The sequence below is a fragment of the Triticum urartu genome, chromosome 2 (assembly GCF_003073215.2).
Source record: "Triticum urartu cultivar G1812 chromosome 2, Tu2.1, whole genome shotgun sequence".
Taxonomy (NCBI): domain Eukaryota; kingdom Viridiplantae; phylum Streptophyta; class Magnoliopsida; order Poales; family Poaceae; genus Triticum; species Triticum urartu.
In genome coordinates, this window is record NC_053023.1 from 47,627,762 (window position 1) to 47,651,312 (window position 23,551).

General features: G+C 45.4%; 1 protein-coding gene across 1 annotated transcript; it reads left to right on the plus strand.

Moving 5' to 3' along the window:
- The first annotated feature begins 16,161 nt into the window (after window positions 1-16,161).
- LOC125540961 (NAC domain-containing protein 92-like) lies at window positions 16,162-18,017 on the plus strand. Its single transcript, XM_048704475.1, has 3 exons — window positions 16,162-16,468; window positions 16,553-16,839; window positions 17,001-18,017. Exons 1-3 carry the CDS (start codon window positions 16,273-16,275, stop codon window positions 17,580-17,582), a joined length of 1,065 nt encoding a protein of 354 aa, XP_048560432.1. The 5' UTR covers window positions 16,162-16,272; the 3' UTR covers window positions 17,583-18,017.
- The last annotated feature ends 5,534 nt before the right edge of the window (window positions 18,018-23,551 follow it).

Genomic DNA, 23,551 nt, shown 5'->3' on the forward strand with positions numbered 1-23,551 from the left:
TGGCTCGTATCTGGCTGGCTCGACGGGCTACACAACCGGTTTTTATGGCGAAGAACTCCTCTTCCCGGATGCCATGAAGACCGTGAAGAAAATGGGGCAAGAAGGAGATGGGAGTGGGCTGTGGTGCGATTTTTTCGCGGCGTCTGACATAGTTTAAATAGCGGGCCGACTTCCGAAGCCAATCGGCGTTGTGTTTAATGACGGGCGGTTCGCTGTCGTCGGAGTAGGTTTTTTGATACATGCGAGGGTTTAATTAAGGAAGACGGACAGTCCGCGGCCGTTTGAATGCGGCGAGGAGGCATGTTTAGCCAGGCGTGCAACAACAACTCTTTCTCTTGGTCATCGCGTCGCTTCAAATGCCGACAATGAGAGTTCATGCCGTCCTGCGCCAGCGTCAATGCGGAGCGGCCGCTCTCCAACGGCATTAATGCGGGCAACTGGTGACGGGCGAGAATGCACGCGTGCGCGGGTGGGTGTTTCAACTGGTCCAGAATGGTTAGACGTGGACGTGGTAGCGGTTAAGATGCCCACAAAGTCCGAAAGTGCCTTTCTGCTCCCGAGCTCATTTGAGCTCGGTGAACAGTAAAATCGAAAAAAATTCAAAAAAATTCATAATTCCAATTTTTTCTGAGAGAAACATTGACAAAAGTTCTAAATGCTTGCAAAAATTCATCATGAAATCACATTCCTGTAAAGCGTGGCAAAAAAAACAAATTCAGTGCTCCAAAATGCTTTTGAAAGTAGCTTTTTCAGAGTACTGATTTTGTTTTTTTGCCACGCCTTCTAGAAATGTGATTTCATGACGAATTTTTGCAAGCACTTAGAACTTTTGTCAATGTTTCTCCCAAAAAAAATTTAGATTTTTTTTAAAAAAATTTGATTTAGTTTTGATTTTACTGTTCATCCGAGCTCATTTGAGCTCAGGTGCAGAAACTCCACGTTCCACAAAGTCCCTCTACTTAGTCTCCGGTTTGCGGGCAAAAAGTATATCTGGACCGCCAGCTCATCTTGCAGCGCTGCGAGCTGGGCGGGCCATCTACTATTTTTCTTCTCTGTTTCAAAAGAAAAAATAAGTGTGTACCGCGACTCAAAACGACAACCTCCTGCTACGAGCTACAATGCACCAACCACCCCCGCCAACAAAAGTCAACTGACTACATTAATCTTTCCACTTTTCTTCTGCTTTTTCCTTTCGTCTTTTTTATTCTTCCTGGTTCGTGTATTTTTTTGTTAAAATGTTGAATTTCTTAAATTTTTTGAACTTATGTTCAAACTTGATGATTTTTTTTTCTAATTCGATGAACATTTTTCAATTTTTGGAAACTTTTTAAAATTCGATAAACTTTTTTAATTTTGATTAACTTTTTTCAAATTGATGAGTTTTTTTCATTATTTATTAACTTTTTCTAAATCGATGAACTTTCTTCAAAATCAACAATTTTTTTGCAAAATCTGTGAAGTATTTTTCAATTTTGATGATTTTTTTTCAAGATCGATTATCTTTTTTCAAATTTGTGAACCTTTTTCAAAATTTCATGAACTTTATCTAATTTTGAGAACTTTTCTCAAATTCGTGACATTTTCTCAAATTCACGTTTTTCTTCAGTTTGTACGCAATTTTATGAACTTTCTCCAAATTCACGTTTTTTATATTGTGCATTTATTTTCCATTTTATCCTAAAATAATACGCATAATAGGCTGGGTATATAATAAGGGTAGTTTGTCCTCAAAATGAACAGCTAAGGAAGTACGACCTAGTGGCTGTGTTCGAAGGTTTGGCTACAGGCGGTCCGAGATCAAATCCCGGGTCTACTACATTGTTTGCAATAGGCGCTCCTTCCCTGTGTTTCCTGGGCCTGCCGCTACGCGAGGCGTGCGAGCGCCCGTATCGCTAGCCGGCGCTTGCAGCGCCGAACAGGAGCTCCCAGATTTCGTTTCTCTAAATGAAATCAGATGGGGAAACCTCTCTTTTGTCCATAAAAAATCGCCAATGTGTACTGAGCATACAAATAATTCATTTTATTTATGTTGGTGCAATCAGTGGCTGGATTTTAAAAAATGTTCGCACATTTTAAATATGCCCACACCGTTTAAATGTAGAGAAAATTCTACCATTTTTATAAAAAAATCACCATTCAAAAACATATTCATGACATTATTTTTTCACACATTTAAAAGTATGTCCATGAGATTTTAAAAGGATACATAAAATGCCAAAAATTATCCACTTGATTTTAATAAATGTTTGTACCATTCAAATAAATGCTCATGCCATTAAAAAATTCACATGTTAAAATATTATTTTTAAAATTAAGAATACCGGGAAAAATAAACCAAAGGTAGGCTAAATGAAAAAATAAAAAATAAAAATAGAAACATGAATACACAAATAATTAGTTGAAGCAACCATTTACCACATCAAAATGGCGGACGCAGAGAAGAAATGACACTCCGATGAGAAAAAAAAACTGCTCCCGCACTTGCTGGTGGGCCACGACTTATCCTGGGCCCCACCTTACAACGTGAGACATGCGTCACGAGCTGCACGTCCTTTTTCAAGCGTTTTGCTTTTTTCTTGAGTGCCATGTGTACGTTTTTTATTTTTATTTTCCTACTTTTATTAATGTTCCAAAATGTTTTAAATATGTATATGGAAATAATTAATTTATGATATTTTTAAAAGCATCCAACGTGCATTTACAAAATGTCAATGCAGTGTAAAAATTATTCAGGTAGTTTACAAAAATGTTCATGACCTCTAAAACGTTCACTCATTTCAAATATATGTTCGTGACATTTTCTAAAAATCCATACACGCACCCGATCTATAGCAGCGCCCTCATGGGCCGTGCGTTTTCAGAATTCTTCCAACAATTCACATGGGCAAGGTTGATGTACACGGGCGAGTGGGCGACTTAGCAGCCTTCTCCCGTTCCCCTGAGAAGAGAAAAAGAAATGGAAACTAAATTCGCCGGTTCATTTGAAGCTAGCACTACTTCTAGCTCCTGCTGAAAGACAGAGACGAAAAGATAAACAGCTATACTCGTAGATGCCTTGACGACAGGTTTGGATCCGTTTCGCGCGCCTCCCCTCGTCCTCTTCTTCCAGGAATCATGCACGCACGCACGACGGGCAGCAACCCAACCCAAGAATCCTGGGCTCGTTGATCCCGAGGCAACCCAAGAACGACTCAAAAGCATGGACCAATTTAGAGCATCTACGCGGGCAGCAACCCAACCCAAGAATCCTGGGCTCGTTGATCTCGAGGCAAACCAAGAACGACTCAAAAGTATGGACATATTCAGAGCATCTACAGCCGGATTTGGCAAATCCGGTCCCTTAAAAGCCCGCGGATGCATCCGGGCACGTCCGCAGGCACTAGCCGGGCACTCCTTAAAAAAATGCAATCTACACTCGGACACCTCAATTACCATATCTTAGATACATACAAACTCATGTAACTACGTTGATGCATACGCATCGTCCGACTACTCCAGCACACTACACTAAACATGCCATTGGACTACCAAAATTTGGCATGTTTGGCTTTGGTGGGGTTCATCCACGGCTGCCCTTGCCCTTCCTGGCGCTCTTGCCGCCATTCTTGCAGAAGTATCGGTCGAAAACGCAGTACGAGATCTGCTCGTCGCGGGAGCTGTCCTCGTCGTCGCTATCCTTCTTCTCCTCCTTCGGTGGCAGTCCGGCCATGGCACGGACCACCCAATTCTGCTCACGGGCGAGGGCGCACGTGTTCCTCTGCTGCCGTTTTTTCATAATGCGGGCGCGGATGGCTTCCTCCTCTGCGGCCGCCCGCATCGCCGCTTCGGCCGCCTCCGCCTCCGTCACCGCCATTTCCGCCGAGAGACAGGCCTTGGCGGCCCTTATCCTCTCCTTCCCACGGTCGGCCGCCCGTTCCCGGGGGGACTCGTATTCTCTGTCCGACCGGTGATGGAGAAGGAGAGGTGTTTCGGCCGGGACCACGCGGATCCAGCACCAGAGGACCCGAGCGTCCGGTGAGCCGACGCTATGGCGTCGCGGCGGACGGATATGTCCGTCGGCCGGGCACTGTCCTCCCGGGGAGCGGGAGAGTGCAATGCGGACTGCCATTGCCTTCTCTAACCCACACGGGACGACACCCCAGTCGACGGATCCGGACTGGTCGGAGTCCGATCCACTGCCTGCCATGGCGAAGAACCGCCGGAGGTGAGCTTGCGTGACGGAGGGGAGTGGAGGGGACTGGACTGAAGTGGCTAGGATTTGGTCTGGCTAGAGGATGAGGACGGATATAAATGAGATCGGGTGGGCTAGTATGGGCCGGGTCCGACGTGACAGACGTGCTCGGGCGCCCCATACGCGCCTCATATTTGAGCTAGATATGGAGGATGCCGGTCAGGCGAGGCGTTTGAGGGACCCGTCTGACTCCAAATTTCATGACTGGACAGCGATCGGACGGTCTGCCTGCAGATTTAAAGGCTCTGATTGTAGATGCTCTTACCTTCCTGCTAAACTTCACAACGAGGACAAACCGTCCAGACCGCACGCACGGACGGACGGTCAGACGCGGGATCTGCGGGTCCATATTGCGGCTACTCCAGCTAGCCTCACTCCCTTCCAGGTCGCACGAGCGCGAATATGCCTTGGTTTCACTGCCGCCCAGGTCAAAACGCCTACTACACGGAAACCTGTGCCCAGATCGGATCGCCGGTCGCTTCTGCCGTTCTGCGCTCAGATAATTCGCTAGTTTTGCTTTTCAATGGATTAAAGTGGTGTTTCTGCAGTCCGGGGAAGCCACCGACGGTAGCAGCTCACCACCTTATTTAAAACTTAAAAAACAACTATAAGGATATATCTGCATGTTGTATATCAACAGTAAAGTCGCGTAGAGTGCACCAAAGTCAGGCAGAAAAACCCGCGTGTAAATAGCATATACAGTGGAGGTTCTGAAAAGCTAACCAATCTAAATCTAAATCTAGCTAGGAAGGTGACGTTTCTGTACCGGTAGCCAACTTCTTTCAATGACCTGTGCAATACCCGTTCAAGATTAGTGTAGGTGTAGATCGTAGACATTTTTTTTCCGGGGAAGTAGATCGTAGACTAATATGCTGTATATTTTGCAAGTTGATCATAGACTAACATGACATTTGTGTCTGGACTCTGGAGTAAATTATTTAGTATATCTTTTTTAGGGTAATTATTTATATCACTACTTGTGTCAAAGCGTACATCGTGATAAAGACACGCTGATTTGGAAGAAGATCTAGTGTCAATGCCACGTAAGTACTAGACCTACACCTTATTTTGTCAACAGAAATGGAGAAACGATAGAGGGCATGTACAATGGTTGATAAGATAGTTTTATCTTAAATCTTGCATTTAATTTAGAGATGATAAAAAAATGTTTACAATGGGTCATCTCTTAGCTTTATCTTTAATAACTAGCTATTCCTAAAAATATGGTGAGACATATTGTGCTAAAAAATCATCTTTTGTCTTCTCTTAAATAAGATAAGACAAGTCTTTTTTACGAGTTCCCTCTCCTCCACCTCATCATTTATCTTACGTGGCACTCCTAAAATAGCATCATTGTACATACCCAGAGAAAGTATAATGCATGAGAATGCCAAAGAAAAGATGCACCACTAGATCAGCGCCACATGACAACAGAAAAACCCATGGAAAAAACAGTACTCTTTGTTTGTAACACATATGTTACAATACTCTTTGTTTCCTTTCTATACTCGATTTCCTGGCTGGAGTGGCGGATTCGTCGTCGTCACGCTTTGAATATTGCTGCTGCTCAATGATGCGCTGATTTGGACGTCCTCGTAGACTTACTGTTCATCTCCCATGCCTCCACCCGTATCTCGAATGTCCTAACCCGACGGGGTCTCTCAATTATGAAATTGAAGGCCAGGCCGGACGAAGTTCTCTCCGGATACACATACGCAGTGCGTTTCATTAATTGAACAGCTAGCAAGCGTACGTATATACGTATCAATCTATGTCGTCTACGCATTGGATCGATATTCCGTGCATATCGACGAGCCTGTGTATCTACCACTGAACATGGCTCTCAAGCTCCTGTACGTACAAATTACCCTGATGAACACACAAGTACTGCAAAGTCGATCCAGTACAGCTGGGTGCCAAGCAGCGGCACGTAGCCATTGCCTATTAGTCTATTAGATTACCCTGCTCAGAAGAATTGCCCGCTAGATTAGTAGTATATCTATTTGTAACGCTAGATCAATTGTTCTGCTTTGGAGAAGTCGTTGAGGTGGCAGTCACATGGCCAATTCTCAATTAAATATCTAGGAATACCGGTTCATTATCGACGTCTCACTATTGCTGAGTGGAAGCATGCGGAGAAGAGTCTAGAGAAACAATTGAGTAGTTGGAAAGAAAAGCTGCTCTCAGTTGGACAACGACTGGTTTTGATTAACGCCATCCTCACAAATATGGTTCTCTATATACTTTTTTTCTTCCAACTCTCAAAAGGGGTCTTGCAAAGACTGGACTATTTTAAATCCAGATTCTTTTGGCAAGGAGATGGTGAAAAGAAAAAATACAGGCTAGCCAAATGAAGCGTGGTTTGTAGGCCGAAAGACCAAGGTGGCCTTGGAGTTCATGACCTGCAGGTCAAGAATGAGGCCCTGCTCAGTAAATGGTTGCTCAAACTTCTTACTGGTGATGGTGTTTGGCAAACCATGCTGCGCAACACGTATCTAGGCCAAAAAGCGGCGTCTCAGCTATATTGAAAACCTGATGACTCGCACTTTTGGGCTGGCCTATGGCGGCAAAGAAGCATATCTTTTGCTTTGGGTCTTTCGTGATAAAGGACGGATCGGAGATTCATTTCTGAAAAGACATCTAGCTAGACAATACCAGTCTCAGACAACAGTATACAGCCTTATATAACATTGCTCACGATAAGAATAATACTATTGCGCACATGTTCAGTTCCTCCCCGCCGAATATTTCGTTCAGGCGGGATTTGATTGACCCTTGACTTGTGTCATTGCATAATCTTTTATCCCGGTTGGATTCGATTAACCTGACATAAGGCAGGGATGTGTTTCGTTGGAACCTTACTACGTTAGGATCTTTCATAGTAGACTCTATGTACCATGCGCTCACGCATTCTGAGGTACCAATCAGTAATAATAAAAAAAATTGAAAGTCTAAGATTCCACTAAAAGTGGAAATCTTCATGTAGTATCTTCGTAGGGGAGTTGTGTTAATTAAAAACAACCTCGCACGGCGCAACTGGCTAGGGAGTAAGAAGTGTTGTTTTTGTACTCATAACGAGACAATCTAACACATTTTTTTTCCAATGCAAGTTTGCACGTTTTACGTGGTCTGTCATCCAAGTAGCGTCAAATTTGTATCCACCCACAAGTGTTGCCAATATTTTTGGTCATTGGTTGAACGGTATTCCAAATAAATTCAAAACGCTAATAAGGGTGAGAGTGTATGCCTTAATTTGGTCGCTTTGGCTATGTAAAAATGATTTGATTTTTAATAACAAAAATGCTTCTCCGCTACAAGTTATCTTCCGGTGTACGCACTCGCCATGTATGTGGTCTAGTATATTGACAATGACATGGTTAATTAATCGGCCATCAGGCCGCGTGGCGCGGACATGTGGCCAGAGAGGGGAGGCTTGAGCGTGTTGCAACGTCTCATGTCGTTCTCATGCGAGGTGCTACGCTGCTAGCTAGCTGCATGAGCGCGCGCGCACGGCGGCGGCAAACCCGTCCGATGAAGTCTCGCCACGTACCCGACCCAACGTCGGATTATTCCCACGCAACCCTGCATATTGATCCGCTACACTCCAATGCTGAGTAGGAAATGATGTGTACTAAGAAATGTGCACTCTACAATTGCCAGATGGATTTGTCAGTCGCTGATAAAAATCAATCGAAAAACCCGGCCATATGTGATGGCAATGCAAGCATGCATATGCCAACGATGGCCTCTCTACAGTGAGCGTGAGTTCTACTCCTGCTTCTATGTATCATCGTCCAGTACTACAGTTGCAAATCTGCGTGGATAGTCCCTCGACCATGCGCGCACGAAGACGTAGGTACGTAGGCAATCAATCAAGATGTAGCGAACGTCGTTCGGACAAAGATCTGGGATGATTGCATTTATTGCCGTCGATCTCTTTCTCTTCTCCATAAATCTCACGCACTAGCCTCCAAAATCGATCCTTGTTGCTTCAAGCATGTATGCATGGTACATGCATGCGTGCCAGGGTCGATCCGAACGTCATATTCTCTGCTGCCGACATAGCTGCATGCCAGTAGTATGCTACAGTAGTCATGAAACCTTGGAGTATGATCGATCATTCGAGCACCACGTACGTACGCACGTAGGTCCATACTGTAGTGTTGTGCCTTGGCCATGAAACGTGACGGGCGTGCCATGTGGTCGTGTGGTGGATGTGGACGACAGTGTTGCCGTATACATGCATCTACTACCAGCTAGCCGCAGAGAAGAAAGAAAAAAAGTGCAGATTGATTATTCGGACTTGGTTGACACGTGTTGAGTTAGGGAACACTTCTTTTCTTTTCCTTTTTTGGAGAAAAAAGATGGAGAAGAAGAAGTAGTTGGTGCGTCGATCGACCAGTCTGGCATTCTACTCGAAGATTAATTGACATCTATGGCTCGATCAAACCTGCAACTAAACAATGGAATGGAATAAATGGAGATGCCTCCCTTCCTCTTGACAAACGAAAAAGATCAACTCGAGAAAACTCCAAGCTAGTAGGTGAATTAACCTAGCCACGGACGGGCATCACATCCCTGTCACGCGTCTAACCACGCCCTACTTAGCCAGAGTTCCTGACGATCTAAACACTGCGATTAAACTAGCATTTCCGTCCGTAAACTCAACATATGCTACTGGCCATATTCGATCCATGTCTGCCGCTTTGATCCCATCAGCGATAGCATCAGCGCCCTACCAACCAATATAGGCTCCAAGCAAATCATTGACCTGACCGTCGTCGATGTAAACGCCGTTTGCGATTACCCAAATGAATTAGGCGCGCACGATCGATCCAGAGGTTGATGCCTTGTTCTGCCTACCCGCGCGTCCTTTTCCCAGCTAATTTATCCGTCGATCGTTCTGGGTCTTGAGGCCATGGCATGTGGCGACCGGCCGGGCTCTCGGTATGGCGGCGCCGCGCCGCACGGGCGCTTTCGGCGGCATGGCAGTGCCACGGCGGTGCCCGGAGATTAGCGCGCGTTGAATTTACTACCCGCTTTCACCTGCTAACAAGGACGATCGAGTAGTAAACAAGCGGAACCCTGAATGATCAAGCGGCCGGCTGGCCATATAATTGGTGCACCGTCGTGCAATTTGGCATGAGGTTCTTCGAGCCTCGTTACTTGATCCATGTAGCTAGAGCAATTAACGTCGCTGTTATTGGGGCTCTGTCTTTAGACGATTAGGCCAAGAGACGAGATAAGAAAATGGAATGAGTAGATTATTTGATGGTCGCCCTTTGTGACCTGTCGAAAAAAGCCTGAACCTCCTGTCATGGGCCGCAAGATTCAGAGGAGATTACATACTTGTTCCCGCTCGATGTGTACGTAGGTCACCTAATTAATCCATTGGCTCGATGCACTCTTACATCAAGAACAAGTCAGGATAATGCTGGCTGCTCTATCTTACTCCCAAGTCACCACTTTGACGAAGGGAAAGGAGAGAGAAATTCAGTCAGAAGAGCCAAAATCATACTGAGTGCTAAAAATAACGGAATTCCAGTTTTTGACATAGAGAAAAGGACACAATGGATAGATATCTGAAGGCAGATCGAATTAAGTAAACTTGGCCACCTCATTTGCCCAATCCCCGTCCACCACCTCTTGAAATGTAACCAACGGACACACAACGGCAAATCATCTAAGGAGAAACATCATGCATGCCGCAGCAGGATTGTAGGTTAGACGGTTAGATTCTTTGTGATGAAATTGATACATCATGATGTAAGTGATATATTTATCACTGGTGCTTGCATTTCTCTGGATTTGTTTTAGCTTTTTCGACGATATTCGTTTAGTGATTCATACGGATGAGTGTATATGCATGTAGGTGAAAATATGCATCTCTACTGTGTTCAAATTAAAAAAAGTAGGACCGTCCCACTTGTATTTTTTTTATAAACAAGTTTGTTACGGAAAATCATCATATTAAAAGCGAGAGAGAGAGAGAGAGAGAGAGAAAACCATCTAGCTACTACTATGGACCCTTGGGTCCTAAAATAGCTACTCACACATCATCATGGAGACAACAATGTTGATGAAGAGGCCTCCCATGGTGGCTTCACCCTCTGGCAGAGCACCGGAACATGGCTCTAGATGGGACCACTTCAGAATAGAGGCTTGCGGCGGCGATAATTATTTTGGGGTTCTCTTATGAGGGTTTCGGGATTTATGCGAATTTATAGGCTAGAAATTAGGTCAAATGGAGAGTTAGGGGGCCCACATTGGCAGGTGGTGCAGCCAGGGGATGGCTGCGCCACCAGGCCATGCGGCTGCCTCATGGGCCCCCTCGACCTCTACTGAAGCTTCTAGGGTCCTTCATTGTCCAAAACATGGCCAAAAACTGGCATCAATTTGGACTTTCCTAGATATGTATTCTCCTGAAACCAAAAACAAACAAAAATCGGGAACTTTCATGGAGCACTAATAAATTAATAAGTTAGTCCAGAAAAATTATACAAAACATATAAAAGTGATTATATAATAGTATATAATAATAAAAATTATAGATATGTTGGAGACGTATCAGCGGCCACTAACATGTCTTTTATAGTAAGTTTCCAAATTGTTCTAGGGTTCACTGTTCATGTGTTGTCCATTGCAATTATTTTGTTGAGCATGAATCTGATGGTGATGTGGTCATGTTGTGATAGTAGATCATGATAAAAAAATTGTAGTGCTCTCAACTCTGATTATGTCTGTCATTTAGTTGTTGGCCCTTTAATTTTAGGAATTAGAGGTGAACAATTCTATTTTTGTTCATTAAATTTGTAAATTGTGTTATTCATTAATTTTGCAAAGGGTACTGAGCATGTATAGTAGGCAGTGATTAATGTAGATAGGGAAGAAATTTAACAATTTTAACCACCATACAAATTTGTAAATTATTGTAGAATGGAAGAAACTATGGAATAGTTCAGTGGGCAGATCAGGAGAGGCCAGACTCACTGCAGATTGCTCTGCACAAGTTAAGGGGTTTGTATGATGAGAACAAGCATACTAATAGGATTGCATGCCTGGAACATTCATCTAGTGTCCACGGTGTTATGGAATAAAAAATGAAAATAGAGGACAACCATGTCAAGTTGGTTGTGGATGTCCCAAGAGATGTCCTAGGAGAATAGTTCTCAAGAATACAATTATCAATAGAGTTGGAGGGACAATGAAGAGAGAAGATCTTTGTTTTGGACAACAACATGGGCAATTTGAAGCAAGAGCTTGGTACAATGGAGGTTGAAAACACTAAACTGAAGGATGAAGCACATCCAGGTTGCTCAAGCCAGTGTCATTAGGAATTTGACGTTCACACATCTGAAAGAGAAGGAAAAGCTCAACACTTAGAGGAGGAACTTGGAGTTTTACGTTGTCGACCTCATGAACGCCAGTCAAAAGAACAAGATCAAGCTCAAGGGCACCAATGCCATTTGTGATGAAGAATAAGATATAATCTGATTATCTTGGTCATTATGTATCTTTTGAACAAATCTTTAGTCTGAAACTTTGAACTATGGCTTGTTAGGTTGAGTATGTGAACTACTGAGTGTGACGAATCTACTGAACTATGTTTAGTTTGAGTATGTGGACCTTCTTGATATGCTTATGATAACTAAGTTAGTTTGAGTGTGTGAACCTTCTAGTAATTTATATATGATGTTGTTGGATGCATTAATTTTAGGACTTCCATCAGCGCTGAGACACCCTAGATGGTTAAATTAGGGTTTTAGGTGTTCCGTTGATGCCGAGGCACCCTAGATGCTTAAAGTAGGGTTTGTGGGGTTCCACTAATACAAAAACATCATATATGGTTAAATTAGGGTTTTACGTGTTCTGTTCACGCCGAGGCACCTGATAGGTCTGAAACATATCTACAATTTTTAATTTTTTCATGGCATGTTTATATCATTTTGGCATAGTTTTGACACCAATTTTTATTATTTTTTTGGAATAACATATTAATTCAGTGTGTAGTGCTAGTTGATGTTTTCTGCATGTTTTTATATTTTCAAAAAAATCAATTATTTTGAGCTAAAAAATCAAGAACAAGCAGGAGAAGTTTTGTATGGGGAAGCTTGTTTCTGGGCGTGCTCGGATTCAAGCCCTTGGAAGATCATGTTTACACACCAGACGTCCTTTGGGGATGTCTTCTGCCTTGTCTCGCCTAAGCCGCCACCTTTGCCCGTGGGGCGGAGTCCCACGGCGGAGAAGAAGGTCCCTCGGTGGAGTGAGGGTGCTTTCATTTCTTAGGAGCCTTCGTGCAAGGTTTCTAATGAAGTCCGTGAATGTTTCTCTTTCTGGATGAACGCACTTTGAGCATTAGAAATGAGCTTATTCATATGTAGCAAGAGCCGAATGGCAACTGCGATGGCGTGAATTAGACTAGTAGGCCTATACTCAGTGTTAACTTCCACCTCCGCTTTCTTAGGCAAGGGTACAAGATTTGCGGAGTTAAGACATTAAAAATTGAATAAACATGGGCGTTCCAGAATAGGTAAATGGCTTCCATAACGTCCTGTTTACCCGGATATTTTTTCTTTTGGAAAAGGCGCCGGTAAAGCCGCCCGGACCGGGTGCCTTGTCTCCCGGCTTTTGGTTGACGGCATTTTCCATAACGTAAGAACAGGTAAATGGCTTTCATAACGTCCTGTTTACCTGGATATTTCCTTTTGGAAAAAAGGCGCCGGTAAAGCCGTCCGGACCGGGTGCCTTGTCTCCTGGCTTTCGGTTGACTGCATTTTCCACCTCCTCGGTGAAACGGTTCGTCCATGCCCTGAAATTCAAGCCCTCTATAAAGATTTTGGGATCAAAATAACTTCTCCAACGTGATTGGTAGACGGAAATCTTTCTACTTATCGAATTTCCATATCCTTTTGTTTAACATCCTTCCTTTGCCTTAATTAGGTTATAGATGTTCTCTTATCCGATCACCGCCCGAGCATCCTGCCAAGGGAATGGTGGCACCGAAGCTGCAGCACGTTGGAGTGAGCTGGAAGCCACATGAATCCCGTCGCAAACGTCGCTGCGACGCACAGCCTTGAGCTGGACCCGGGCCGGGTGACGGCGGTGCCTCGTCGCTCACCCTCCAAAACGAAAATGAGGACGGGACCCACGTAACCGGCCACGCAACGGAAGGCTACGACCGTTGCTACTTCCTACGGGGTGGATCAAGTCACCGAAATCTTTCCAGGAGTTTTTTATCTGAAATCTTTCCAGGAGTTAATCAACTGAAAAAGGTTTTCGTAGGCCACCAGTAGTAGCGCATACTACTACGTACTATGCTAGCACTGGCGAACACCCGTCTCTTGGCAGTGAATTTGCACCCTTCAAGCACAAATAACACTACGCCCGTGCCGGGACAAAAAGAGCAAAAAGAGAGAAGAATCAAGCAAAAAGGATGGTACTATATCAGCAGATGATTAGGTGAGAAGGCTTTTGCATCTGCCATGCATTTGCATTTCGTTTCTGCCCTTTGGAACCAAGCAAATCAATCGATCCTGGCCTCGGCCTGCGATCGTGGGAGACCACAGCAATATAAAATTCACGTTTAAAATTGGCGCGGCTTTGGAGTAAAACATCTCCAGAGAATCTCCCTCTTCCTCTCATAGGTTGGGGGTTTTATATGTCACGTTGTGAGAATTTTATGCCAACGAAACTTTCATTTCAATCCATATCCGTGAACTTCAGAGATGGCAGCAGGTACAGTGTTGCTGTCGAGGAATGATAAGGAAGGCTTGTCTGCTTCCGGAAACTGACAATGTGGGCGGCGACAGGGACTCTGAGTCTGACCGATGATCAGGTCCACCAAACACCATGCCGTATATTTGTGGATCGAGATTCCCCGTCGTGCAGCTTCTAGCAACAAAGCCATGAGCAATTATGGAAGTGTTAGCCACTAAATAGCTTCGGTAATCAGTTGATGATTGCATACATGTATAGCATTATCTTCTTCGGTATTGTTCTGAACCCACTGGTTTTTGAATTGCTGTGTGCGAGGAAACGCTTGGTTTTGGTTGAATATTATGCTAATTACTTCACATACAAAATTCAGATGACCATTTCTTTTTCGTACTAGCAATCTAGGATGCATTACAGATATGGGATAATATTTCAGCTCCAGAAAAGCCAGCCAGGGTATGGACAGGCGAAGAAATGTCCACGAAACTGCATAGGTTGCAACTGTATCTAGTTTACAGATATGGCATGATTTGCTGAATTAATTACACATATTATTTTTTCCAGATACTCCTGTGACTTGTGATAGGACCAACCACGGCATTTCGCGCCTCCGCAGCGTCATGGCCGGATTTTTCCGTAGCGCCCACTACACAATCGAATTGATTATACGAGATAGGAATGTTAATTCCAAGTGCATTTAATGCACTCAAGATTTAGTCTTTGCGTATACATAGATAAGTGTATATCCTGGCTGATCCAAGCACTATACACGTCAAAATTAAGATCGTTGATAACATACTAGTGCTTAGTGGCTAAGTATTTGGCTGCATTTTTTTTCTTGAGTAACAGACAAAACTACTGCTCCCTCCGTCCCATGATATAAAATCGTTTTTCAAGCTAGTTGTAGGAAGGAGGGAGTATTTTTCAATTAGAAGAAAAGAACATTTTAAAAAAAGAATTAGAAGATGATAAACGTATATCGACGGTAGACTTTTTTATAAGGTAGACTTGGGAGAACCGTAAAACAGCATGAGGACTACTCGCGTAAGAGAAAATGGTCGCAGTTTATCAACACATTTTCTCTAAGCACAATGCAAGTGGAATATGTGGTGGTACATACTGTTCTGCACTGCCAAACATTTTGATCCCCTGAACAAATTCAAATCAGTTTGCACTTTACTACACGAGTCATCTACCTACCGTCTCCGTTAAAAATTCGTCTCGTCGGTAAACTCCGTGGATTCAACTGCCAGGTCTGATTAGTCACTGCATATAAATAGTGCATTTCACGTGCCATTTTGTGTGTTGTTCGGTATCAGTACGTGTCCGGTTAGTGAGAAAAGGATCTTGAAACTACAGATTTAACCCTCGATTCGACAACGCATACCGGTATGCTTTCACTCCCGAAGTTGTCGTCCTTTTTTTTTCTGAATTTTCTGTGGCTGCATATGGACGACCTCGCCAGGAACAGCTACATGTTAAGGCTCGTTCTTACCGGTATCTTTCATGACAACAGTACAAGTGGAATTCTGGGATGAATTATCAGCCGCTCTTTTTCTCGGTCACACACTAAAACAGCAGGGACACTGACGTGTGCACTACTAACGACCTAACGGTGTGTACATAATCATTAACAGCTACTCCCTCCGTTCCAAAATATATGACTCAACTTTGTACTAACTTTAGTACAAAGTTAGTATAAAGCTGGGTCATCTATTTCGGAACAGAGGGAGTACGTAACTGTGTGTGTGTCAAATAGAATTAGCACTTATCATTAGCAGGTTAACACTTGGTGATTACATAGTGCTTATCCAGAAGTAGTATCATTAGCAACCAAGGATTAAAATCACCGAAGAAAGAATTTAGCGGCAGGAAATGCTCCATCTCCGACGATTTTAGCATCATCTCCCGCGATTCACAACGGCATTCAAATTGCGGGGCAGTTTCTGAACGGAGATAGCACCGCGAATTGCGTCAGTTTCATCCGTGATTTAAAATCATTTTAGCAACCTATATTAATTTGTTTTGCGGGATATGTAGCAACCTATTAACTCTAGATGATTGTAGTCGTTATCCAGGATGTTATCATGAGCGATTCATTCGGACATGCTTAGCCGCTTGGTCGTAGGAGCATTAATTTACTGCCTTGGAATTATTACTGCCGTGAGTTTCCTCACGCTATATAAGCACCCCCACCCGGCCGCTCTTCCAAACCCCAAACCGTTCAGACAATCACCTCTCCACATATCTAGTCCTCCTCAGCCCCCGCTCCCATCAAGTTCTTCCACAGCGTAGCAAGGCAGTAGATCCGAGAGGGTGCCGCCGCGATGTCCGACGTGACGGCGGTGATGGATCTGGAGGTGGAGGAGCCGAAGCTGGCGCTTCCACCGGGCTTCCGGTTCCACCCCACCGACGAAGAGGTGGTCACCCACTACCTCACCCGCAAGGTCCTCCGCGAATCCTTTTCCTGCCAAGTGATCGCCGACGTCGACCTCAACAAGACCGAGCCGTGGGATCTCCCCGGTGAGTACTACTACTCCCTCCTTGACAGGAGCGTTCGTTTGATTCGATTTGCAGCGCGCTCATGGCCGGCGGTTCGTTTTGCAGGGAAGGCGAAGATGGGCGAGAAGGAGTGGTTCTTTTTCGTGCACAAGGGCCGGAAGTACCCGACGGGGACGCGCACCAACCGCGCGACGGAGAAGGGGTACTGGAAGGCGACGGGGAAGGATAAGGAGATCTTTCGCGGCAAGGGCCGGGACGCCGTCCTCGTCGGCATGAAGAAGACGCTCGTCTTCTACACCGGCCGCGCCCCCAGCGGCGGGAAGACGCCGTGGGTGATGCACGAGTACCGCCTCGAGGGCGAGCTGCCCCATCGCCTTCCCCGCACCGCCAAGGTACGGCCAGCAAGATTCGATTGTCCCCGTCTCCCTGTCGATCGATCGAACCGCCGGAGCATCTGGAGATGCTCTGGACCACACGCTCACATGTCGCGCTCGCGATTTGTTTCTTATTCTTCTCGTGTTGTATTCTCAACCTGCCTGTTGCGTGCGCGCAGGACGATTGGGCTGTTTGCCGGGTGTTCAACAAAGACTTGGCGGCGAAGAATGCTCCGCAAATGGCGCCGGCGGCCGGCGGGGCCATGGAGGACCCGCTCGCCTTCCTCGATGACTTGCTCATCGACACCAACCTCAACCTGTTCGACGACGCAGACCTGCCGATGCTCATGGACTCTCCGTCTGGCGCTGACGACTTCGCCGGCGCTTCGAGCTCCACCTCCAGCGCCGCCCTGCCGCTCGAGCCGGACGCGGAGCATTTGACTATCAAGATGGAGCCGCCGCCGCCGCAGCAGCAGCAGATGCAGAGCCCAGACTACTTCATGCCGGCGACGGCCAACGGCAATCTTGGCGGTGCCGGGTACTCAACCTACCAGGCTGTGGTGGACCAGCAGGCCGCGATCCGCATGTACTGCAAGCCGAAGGCGGAGGTAGCGTCTTCGTCGGCGCTGGGCTTGGACATGGGGGCGCTCGCCGGCGCGGACACCTCGTTCCTGATGCCGTCGTCGCGGTCGTGCCTCGATCTGGAGGAGCTGTTCCGGGGCGAGGCTCTCATGGACTACTCCGACATGTGGAAGATCTGATTGAATCCATCCATCTATTCGCTGGATTGGAGCGTCTCAGTTTGCTGGTAGCTATAGATGGTTATTTGGTTGATGCATGCTAGCTCTTCGACTGATTAGTTGCTTCGTTAACTTTCGATTAACCGCAAAAAAAAAAACTTTCGATTAAGGATTGAGTTCATTAGGCGGTGGTGATTCGAGGAGGATCGTCGGGTGTTTGCTGATGCGTGCAGGCATAATGATGGCCTGTGAGTGGAGAGAGTGCTGATTAATCTTTAGGGTGTGTAGTTTGTACATAGGTACCTGATTGCCAGCATACAGTTTAGCGATTAAGGGATGAACCCGATCGTGTTGGTCGATAAATCTGATTGCGTGTTGATGGAGCTGAATTATTCCCATTGTAAATGTTTTATTTATTCGACTATTAATCGAACATGAGAGAAGTCCACATTTCAACCTCGAACTAGCCACTCGGTTTGATTTACAACCCCCAACTTTGAAACCGGTCGAAATACACCCCAAACTAACCACGAGGTCCAAAACACAACCCTAGTCTCGGTTTTGTGTCTGCCAAGCGGTTTTGACCGAAGTCAACGCTGACTGGACTGCTGACTAGGCACCCAGGAAATAAAAAAACAAGAACCAAACTCTACCCCCTCTTCTATCTCTCTCTGTCGATGAGTAAAAGGATGCATGCAGCCGCCGCAGCTCGTTCTCTCTATCTCTGTTCATCGCCCAGCCACCCCTGCCTCTGTCTGCCGTCGGCGGCAGCCTACATCACCTGCAGCCTGCAACCGAAACAGCCGCTCTAGCTGCTCGCAAACAACCAGTCCGCGGCGCCTAGGCAGCACCGATGTAGTACCTCCGTCCGTCGCCGTCGCCAGACAACACCAACTGCAGCCTCTAGCTGGAAGCCTGGAACAGCCGTTCCGGGCCGCCGTCGTCTGTATAGGAAGATGACGACCGGGAGGATACTATGCTCTCTGTCGCCGCCTCGCTGCGTCAACTCCGGCGAGAGATTGCCGCCTGAGGAGATGGAAACCGGTGCCTCCGAGCACGATTGTACGGTTGCCTCGCCACTACGAACCTCCCGCGCCATCCCACGGAAGAAGACGACCAAGGAAACACCGATCCTGACGAGAACCGCACTGCCCTGTCATCTTCGTCAACTCCGGCGAGCCCTCATGGACGGGATCTCCTCGGATGGACCTCGAAGATCCGGACAAGCCTGTCGTCCGGTACTGGCTGAAGGGTGCCGACGCCGTTGACCTCGCCCCCGAGCTGCTTCAAGTTGGCGGCGCTGCTGCATGGCCGGGAAAGGGGCACTGCGTGATGGACGGCGGGGAGTGGTCGGGGAGGGGCGTCAGCGGAGCTCGGGACGGCAGTGTTGGAACCGGTCTTTCAGGTAGTAGTGCATGCACAAACGTGCGTGCTGTTGCTGTGCCAACACCCACGATCTGCATGCTACTACTCATTTCTAGGGGTGGTTAGCCTGTGCATAGCTAAGTTAGTTAAGATAGCTGTGTACCGTGTGTAATCTCTGTATATGTACACTGAGTGAATCAATACAGTTGTCCTCACTTCACTTTCTACAGGCAGTGGCAACAGTAGCAAGGACCGAGTCCAGCAAGGCACGGGCATCCAGTACCCGGCGGCGGAGAGAGAGAGAGGGGGGGGTAGGAGCAAGAGAGAAGTTTTTTTAAAATTTCCTGGGTGCCTAGTCAGCAGTCCAGTCAGCTTTGACTTTGGTCAAAACCGCTTGACCGACACAAAACCGAGACCAGGGTTGAGTTTTGGACCTCATAGTTAGTTCGGGGTGTATTTCTACCGATTTCGTAGTTCAGGGTTGTAAATCAAACCGAGTGGTTAGTTCGAGGTTGAAAAGTGGACTTCTCTCATCGAACATGCCATGGATGATTCTGGGGTCTTGGTTACTAGTCGGTACAATCCTGTAATCGCGATTGGCGATCCCCACAGTAGAAATTGTAGGATGGATGGATATTGTGTCGTTGTTTGTGTTGATCTGCACCTTATATGTGGTATATATATAGAATACATGTGAAAGAGAGACTTGAGTAGAGGGCAAGTGTTGAGTTGTGTAAATGTGTGAATATGTAACAGTTGGGAGGCTAAGATGTAAAAGCGCATATCTATATAGAATACAGAGAAAGAGGAGGTTGGATAAGGCGCTCCAGATTTTTCCCCATTCTAGTTCTTCCTTCTACCATCTTCTAATCCAGATTTGTTGAATATTTCTCTGATTTACAATATGGTATCAGAGCAAGACGGTCCTAATGCGTCTCTCGCTCTGCCGTAACGCCGCATCGTTGAGGTGTTGCTGTCGTGTGGCGGCTGGAGCTCGCCTTCGCTCAGATCCTTTGCGATTTGGTGGAGCCAAGCAAGATCGAGGGTTCGGCAGAGAAGAACGACGAATACGGTGCGGTGCTGTTCTCACTTTAAGTTGCTGAGATTCCGGTCAGTTTGAGTCCTTTGTGATTCAGTTCTCTTTTCTGTGGCTGGGGCAACTTCGTTTGCTGGGCTGATTTGGTAGTGGTGAGTTTGGCTGATACAAACTTGTGACCTGTGAGTCTTATTTGTGGTCTGTTGCCGTAGAGTTCTCTTGCTAGTTAGTGACCATGGGAGACAAAGACAAGGACAAGGGTGCAGATTCAAGTGTTGAGAAATTATGTGAAAGTATGCAGCGAATGCTTGCTCAGCTGATGGAGCAAACACAGGTTAAGTCTAGTAGCTCGGCTGAAATTCAGAAGTCTGTCCTCGAACCAAATCCAGTAAAATTAACTGGTCCGGGTGACTATTTTAGTTGGGCTCGCAATGCGTCGTTAATTCTGGAAACGCATGGTCTGCATAAGTACCTAAATGAAGATGAGAAAAAGCCAGGAGAGGTAATGCAGGAACAATGGGAGCAGAATCAGAAGCGAGTCATGGTTTGGCTGTTGGGCTCAATGGAAAAAACTGTTCGGGAACAAGTTGAAAGTTTTCAAACTGCTGCTGAAGTCTGGACAAGTATTGAAAAACAGTTTACAGTTTTCTGGTAAATCAAACAAAATGCAGGTTAGCAGAATACTACATGAGATGTGGCACTTTAGACAAGACCAGAAATCAGTTACAGAGTATGCAGGGGAATTGAAGAAACTTTACAGGGATCTAGAGTTTTTTAGACCATTCAAGCCACATGATCCTAGAGATTTGACTCTCCTCAGAGAATGGTTTGAACCATTGTTGGTGCAGGTTTTCCTGGAAGGTTTGAATCCTGAGTTCAAACTTCGCTCTCAGATGATACAAGCATCTCCTGACTGGCCTACCTTGGATGAAACTATTGCCAGTATTCTTGAAGAAGAGACTCGTTTGGCCAATCAGGAAGCAATGCCACAGATGCATGGTGATAATCGTGCTGCACTTACTCACACACAATCCTCTATGAGTTTTAGAAGTGGTCAAGGAAATACTACTAAGTTTGACCACAAACGGAGAAACAAAGTTGTGTGTGATCATTGTAAGAGACCTGGCCATATGAAAAAGGATTGTTTTGAGTTGATTGGTTATCCTCTAGGATGGCAGCAGAGAAAAATAAACAGGTTCAATGGCAGCGGTAACAGCTTCGAGAAGAAACAAGACCGAGTTCATCTTGCATCATCCACAGGAGAGTTACCTGCAATTGCTGCTCAGGCTCTAGAAGAGTTCAAGGCAAAATTGATGGTTGTTACTGCTGAAGGATCTAGTGAAGCTGCCAGCTCTCAGAGTGCAGAAGGTGAGAACCATTTACTTATGCCCTGGATAATTGATTCGGGTGCCACAAATCATATGACAGGTTCACAAAAATATTTTTCATCATACATACCTCGTTCAGGAAAGGATAAGGTCCGTATAGCTGATGGATCTTCGTCTTCCATAATGGGATGTGGAACCATTAGTTGTACACGTTCCTTACCTTTAAGTCTTGTCTTACATGTTCCCGATTTTCCTATGAACCTTCTATCTGTCAGTTCAATCACAAAGTCACTTAACTGCAGAGCTATGTTTGAGCCCCAGTTCTGTGTATTTTAGGACCTGAAGTCAGGAAAAATACTTGGGACTGGAACTGAGCGTGATGGCCTGTACTATCTTGACAATGTTGCAGCTCCACTTGCATTTGCTACAGCATGTACCTCATCCACCTCATCCACAGATGAGTTGTTGTTGCTCCATTGTAGACTAGGGCATTTATCTTTCCAAGTCGTAAGTCGTATGTTTCCATCACTTTTTGCTTCCTGCTGCAAGGATAAGCTTGTATGTGATGTATGTGAACTAGCTAAGCATACACGGGCTACTTATCCTAGTAGTAGTGAGAGAAGTCAAACCCCTTTTGAAATTGTGCACTCAAATGTTTGGGGTCCCTCAGTTGTAACCTCTCTATTAGGAGAGCGTTGGTTTGTGACTTTTATCGATGGCTTTAGCCGATATACTTGGCTTTATTTGCTCAAACAAAAGTGTGATGTGTTATCTGCATTTAAAGACTTTTATGCCTTGATTTGCAATCAATATAATGCAAGAGTGAAAATATTTCGCTCAGACAATGGAACCGAGTATGTTAATCAGGAGTTTGACTATTTTCTAGCTTCAAATGGCATTATACACCAGACTACATGTGTGAACACTGCTGCTCAAAATGGAGTCGCTGAACGTAAAAATAGACATTTATTGGAGGTTGCTCGGTCCCTCATGTTCACAATGAATGTACCTAAATTTCTTTGGGGCGAGGCCATTAAAACAGCAGCATACCTAATAAACCGCATGCCATCACGGGTTTTGAATTATAAAACACCAATGGAATGCTTAAGTGGTACTAATTCGTTTACTGTACCACCAAAGGTGTTTGGTTGTGTTTGTTTTGTTCATGATTACAGGAACTCGGTGGGAAAGCTTGATCCCCGTGCTGTTCGATGCATCTTTGTTGGGTATTCTTCTACCCAGAAAGGCTATCGTTGTTGGTGCCCTACTGAGAAGCGGTTTTTTGTGAGTATGGACGTCACTTTTCGGGAGAAAGAACCTTATTACACGTCAGCCATCAGTACTATTGATAGTATTGGTCGTGAGGGGGAGAATTATGATAAGGTGGATGTTCGTATTGGTTCAATTTTGACTCCTTTGCTAGATATATCTCAACCAGGTCAAGGAACAGAGGGGGAGGAAAATGCGAGTACTAATGAGGGTAGGAGCAGCTCAACTGTTCATGAGGTATGTGACACTCCTACTTCTCAACAAGTTATACAGCATGACAACCCTCTGTCTACAAGTTACAGGTCATTGCCTCTTGATTCAGTGCCGCGTGAAGAAACAGAGGAAGGTAGCGGACATGCTATGGACCCTACTGATTCTCCATTAGTTGATGGTTATACTGATGACACGACTGAGGAAGGTACTGAAATTCCTATTGCAGCTCCTAAATCTCCACCAGATGATTGCCCTATCGCCTTACGAAAACCTGTGAGACATCGAGACGTACCAGCACGTCTTAAGGATTGTGTGGGTTATAAACATGATATTGCTAAATTTATCTCTTATGAAAATTGCAGCCCCTCATTTAAGACTTTCATTGCTTCTTTGGACTCTACCTCTATACCCACAGACTGGAGAGATGCTATTAAACATCCTAAGTGGAAGGAAGCAATGCTGGAGGAAATGAAGGCTTTGGAGAAAAATAACACATGGGAACTCGTAAAACTACCACATGGCAAGGAGCCAGTGGGTTGCAAGTGGGTGTATACGATCAAGCAGAATCCTGATGGCAAGGTGGAGCGATATAAGGCACGTCTAGTGGCAAAGGGATACACACAAACATATGGGATTGATTACGAAGAAACCTTTGCACCTGTTGCTAAGATGACTTCAGTACAAACTTTAATCTCATGTGCATCTAATCTTAGTTGGGATCTTCATCAATTAGATGTGAAAAATGCCTTTCTCCATGGGGACCTTCAAGAAGAAATTTA

What these genes read in the sequence shown, in the direction of transcription:
- LOC125540961 (XM_048704475.1), top strand. Translation starts at nt 16,273, where the DNA reads ATGTCCGACGTGACGGCGGTGATGGATCTGGAGGTGGAGGAGCCGAAG. An exon ending in CGAGCCGTGGGATCTCCCCG is followed by an intron (nt 16,469 to 16,552) that starts GTGAGTACTACT and finishes TTCGTTTTGCAG; the next exon opens with GGAAGGCGAAGATGGGCGAG. An exon ending in GCCTTCCCCGCACCGCCAAG is followed by an intron (nt 16,840 to 17,000) that starts GTACGGCCAGCA and finishes GCGTGCGCGCAG; the next exon opens with GACGATTGGGCTGTTTGCCG.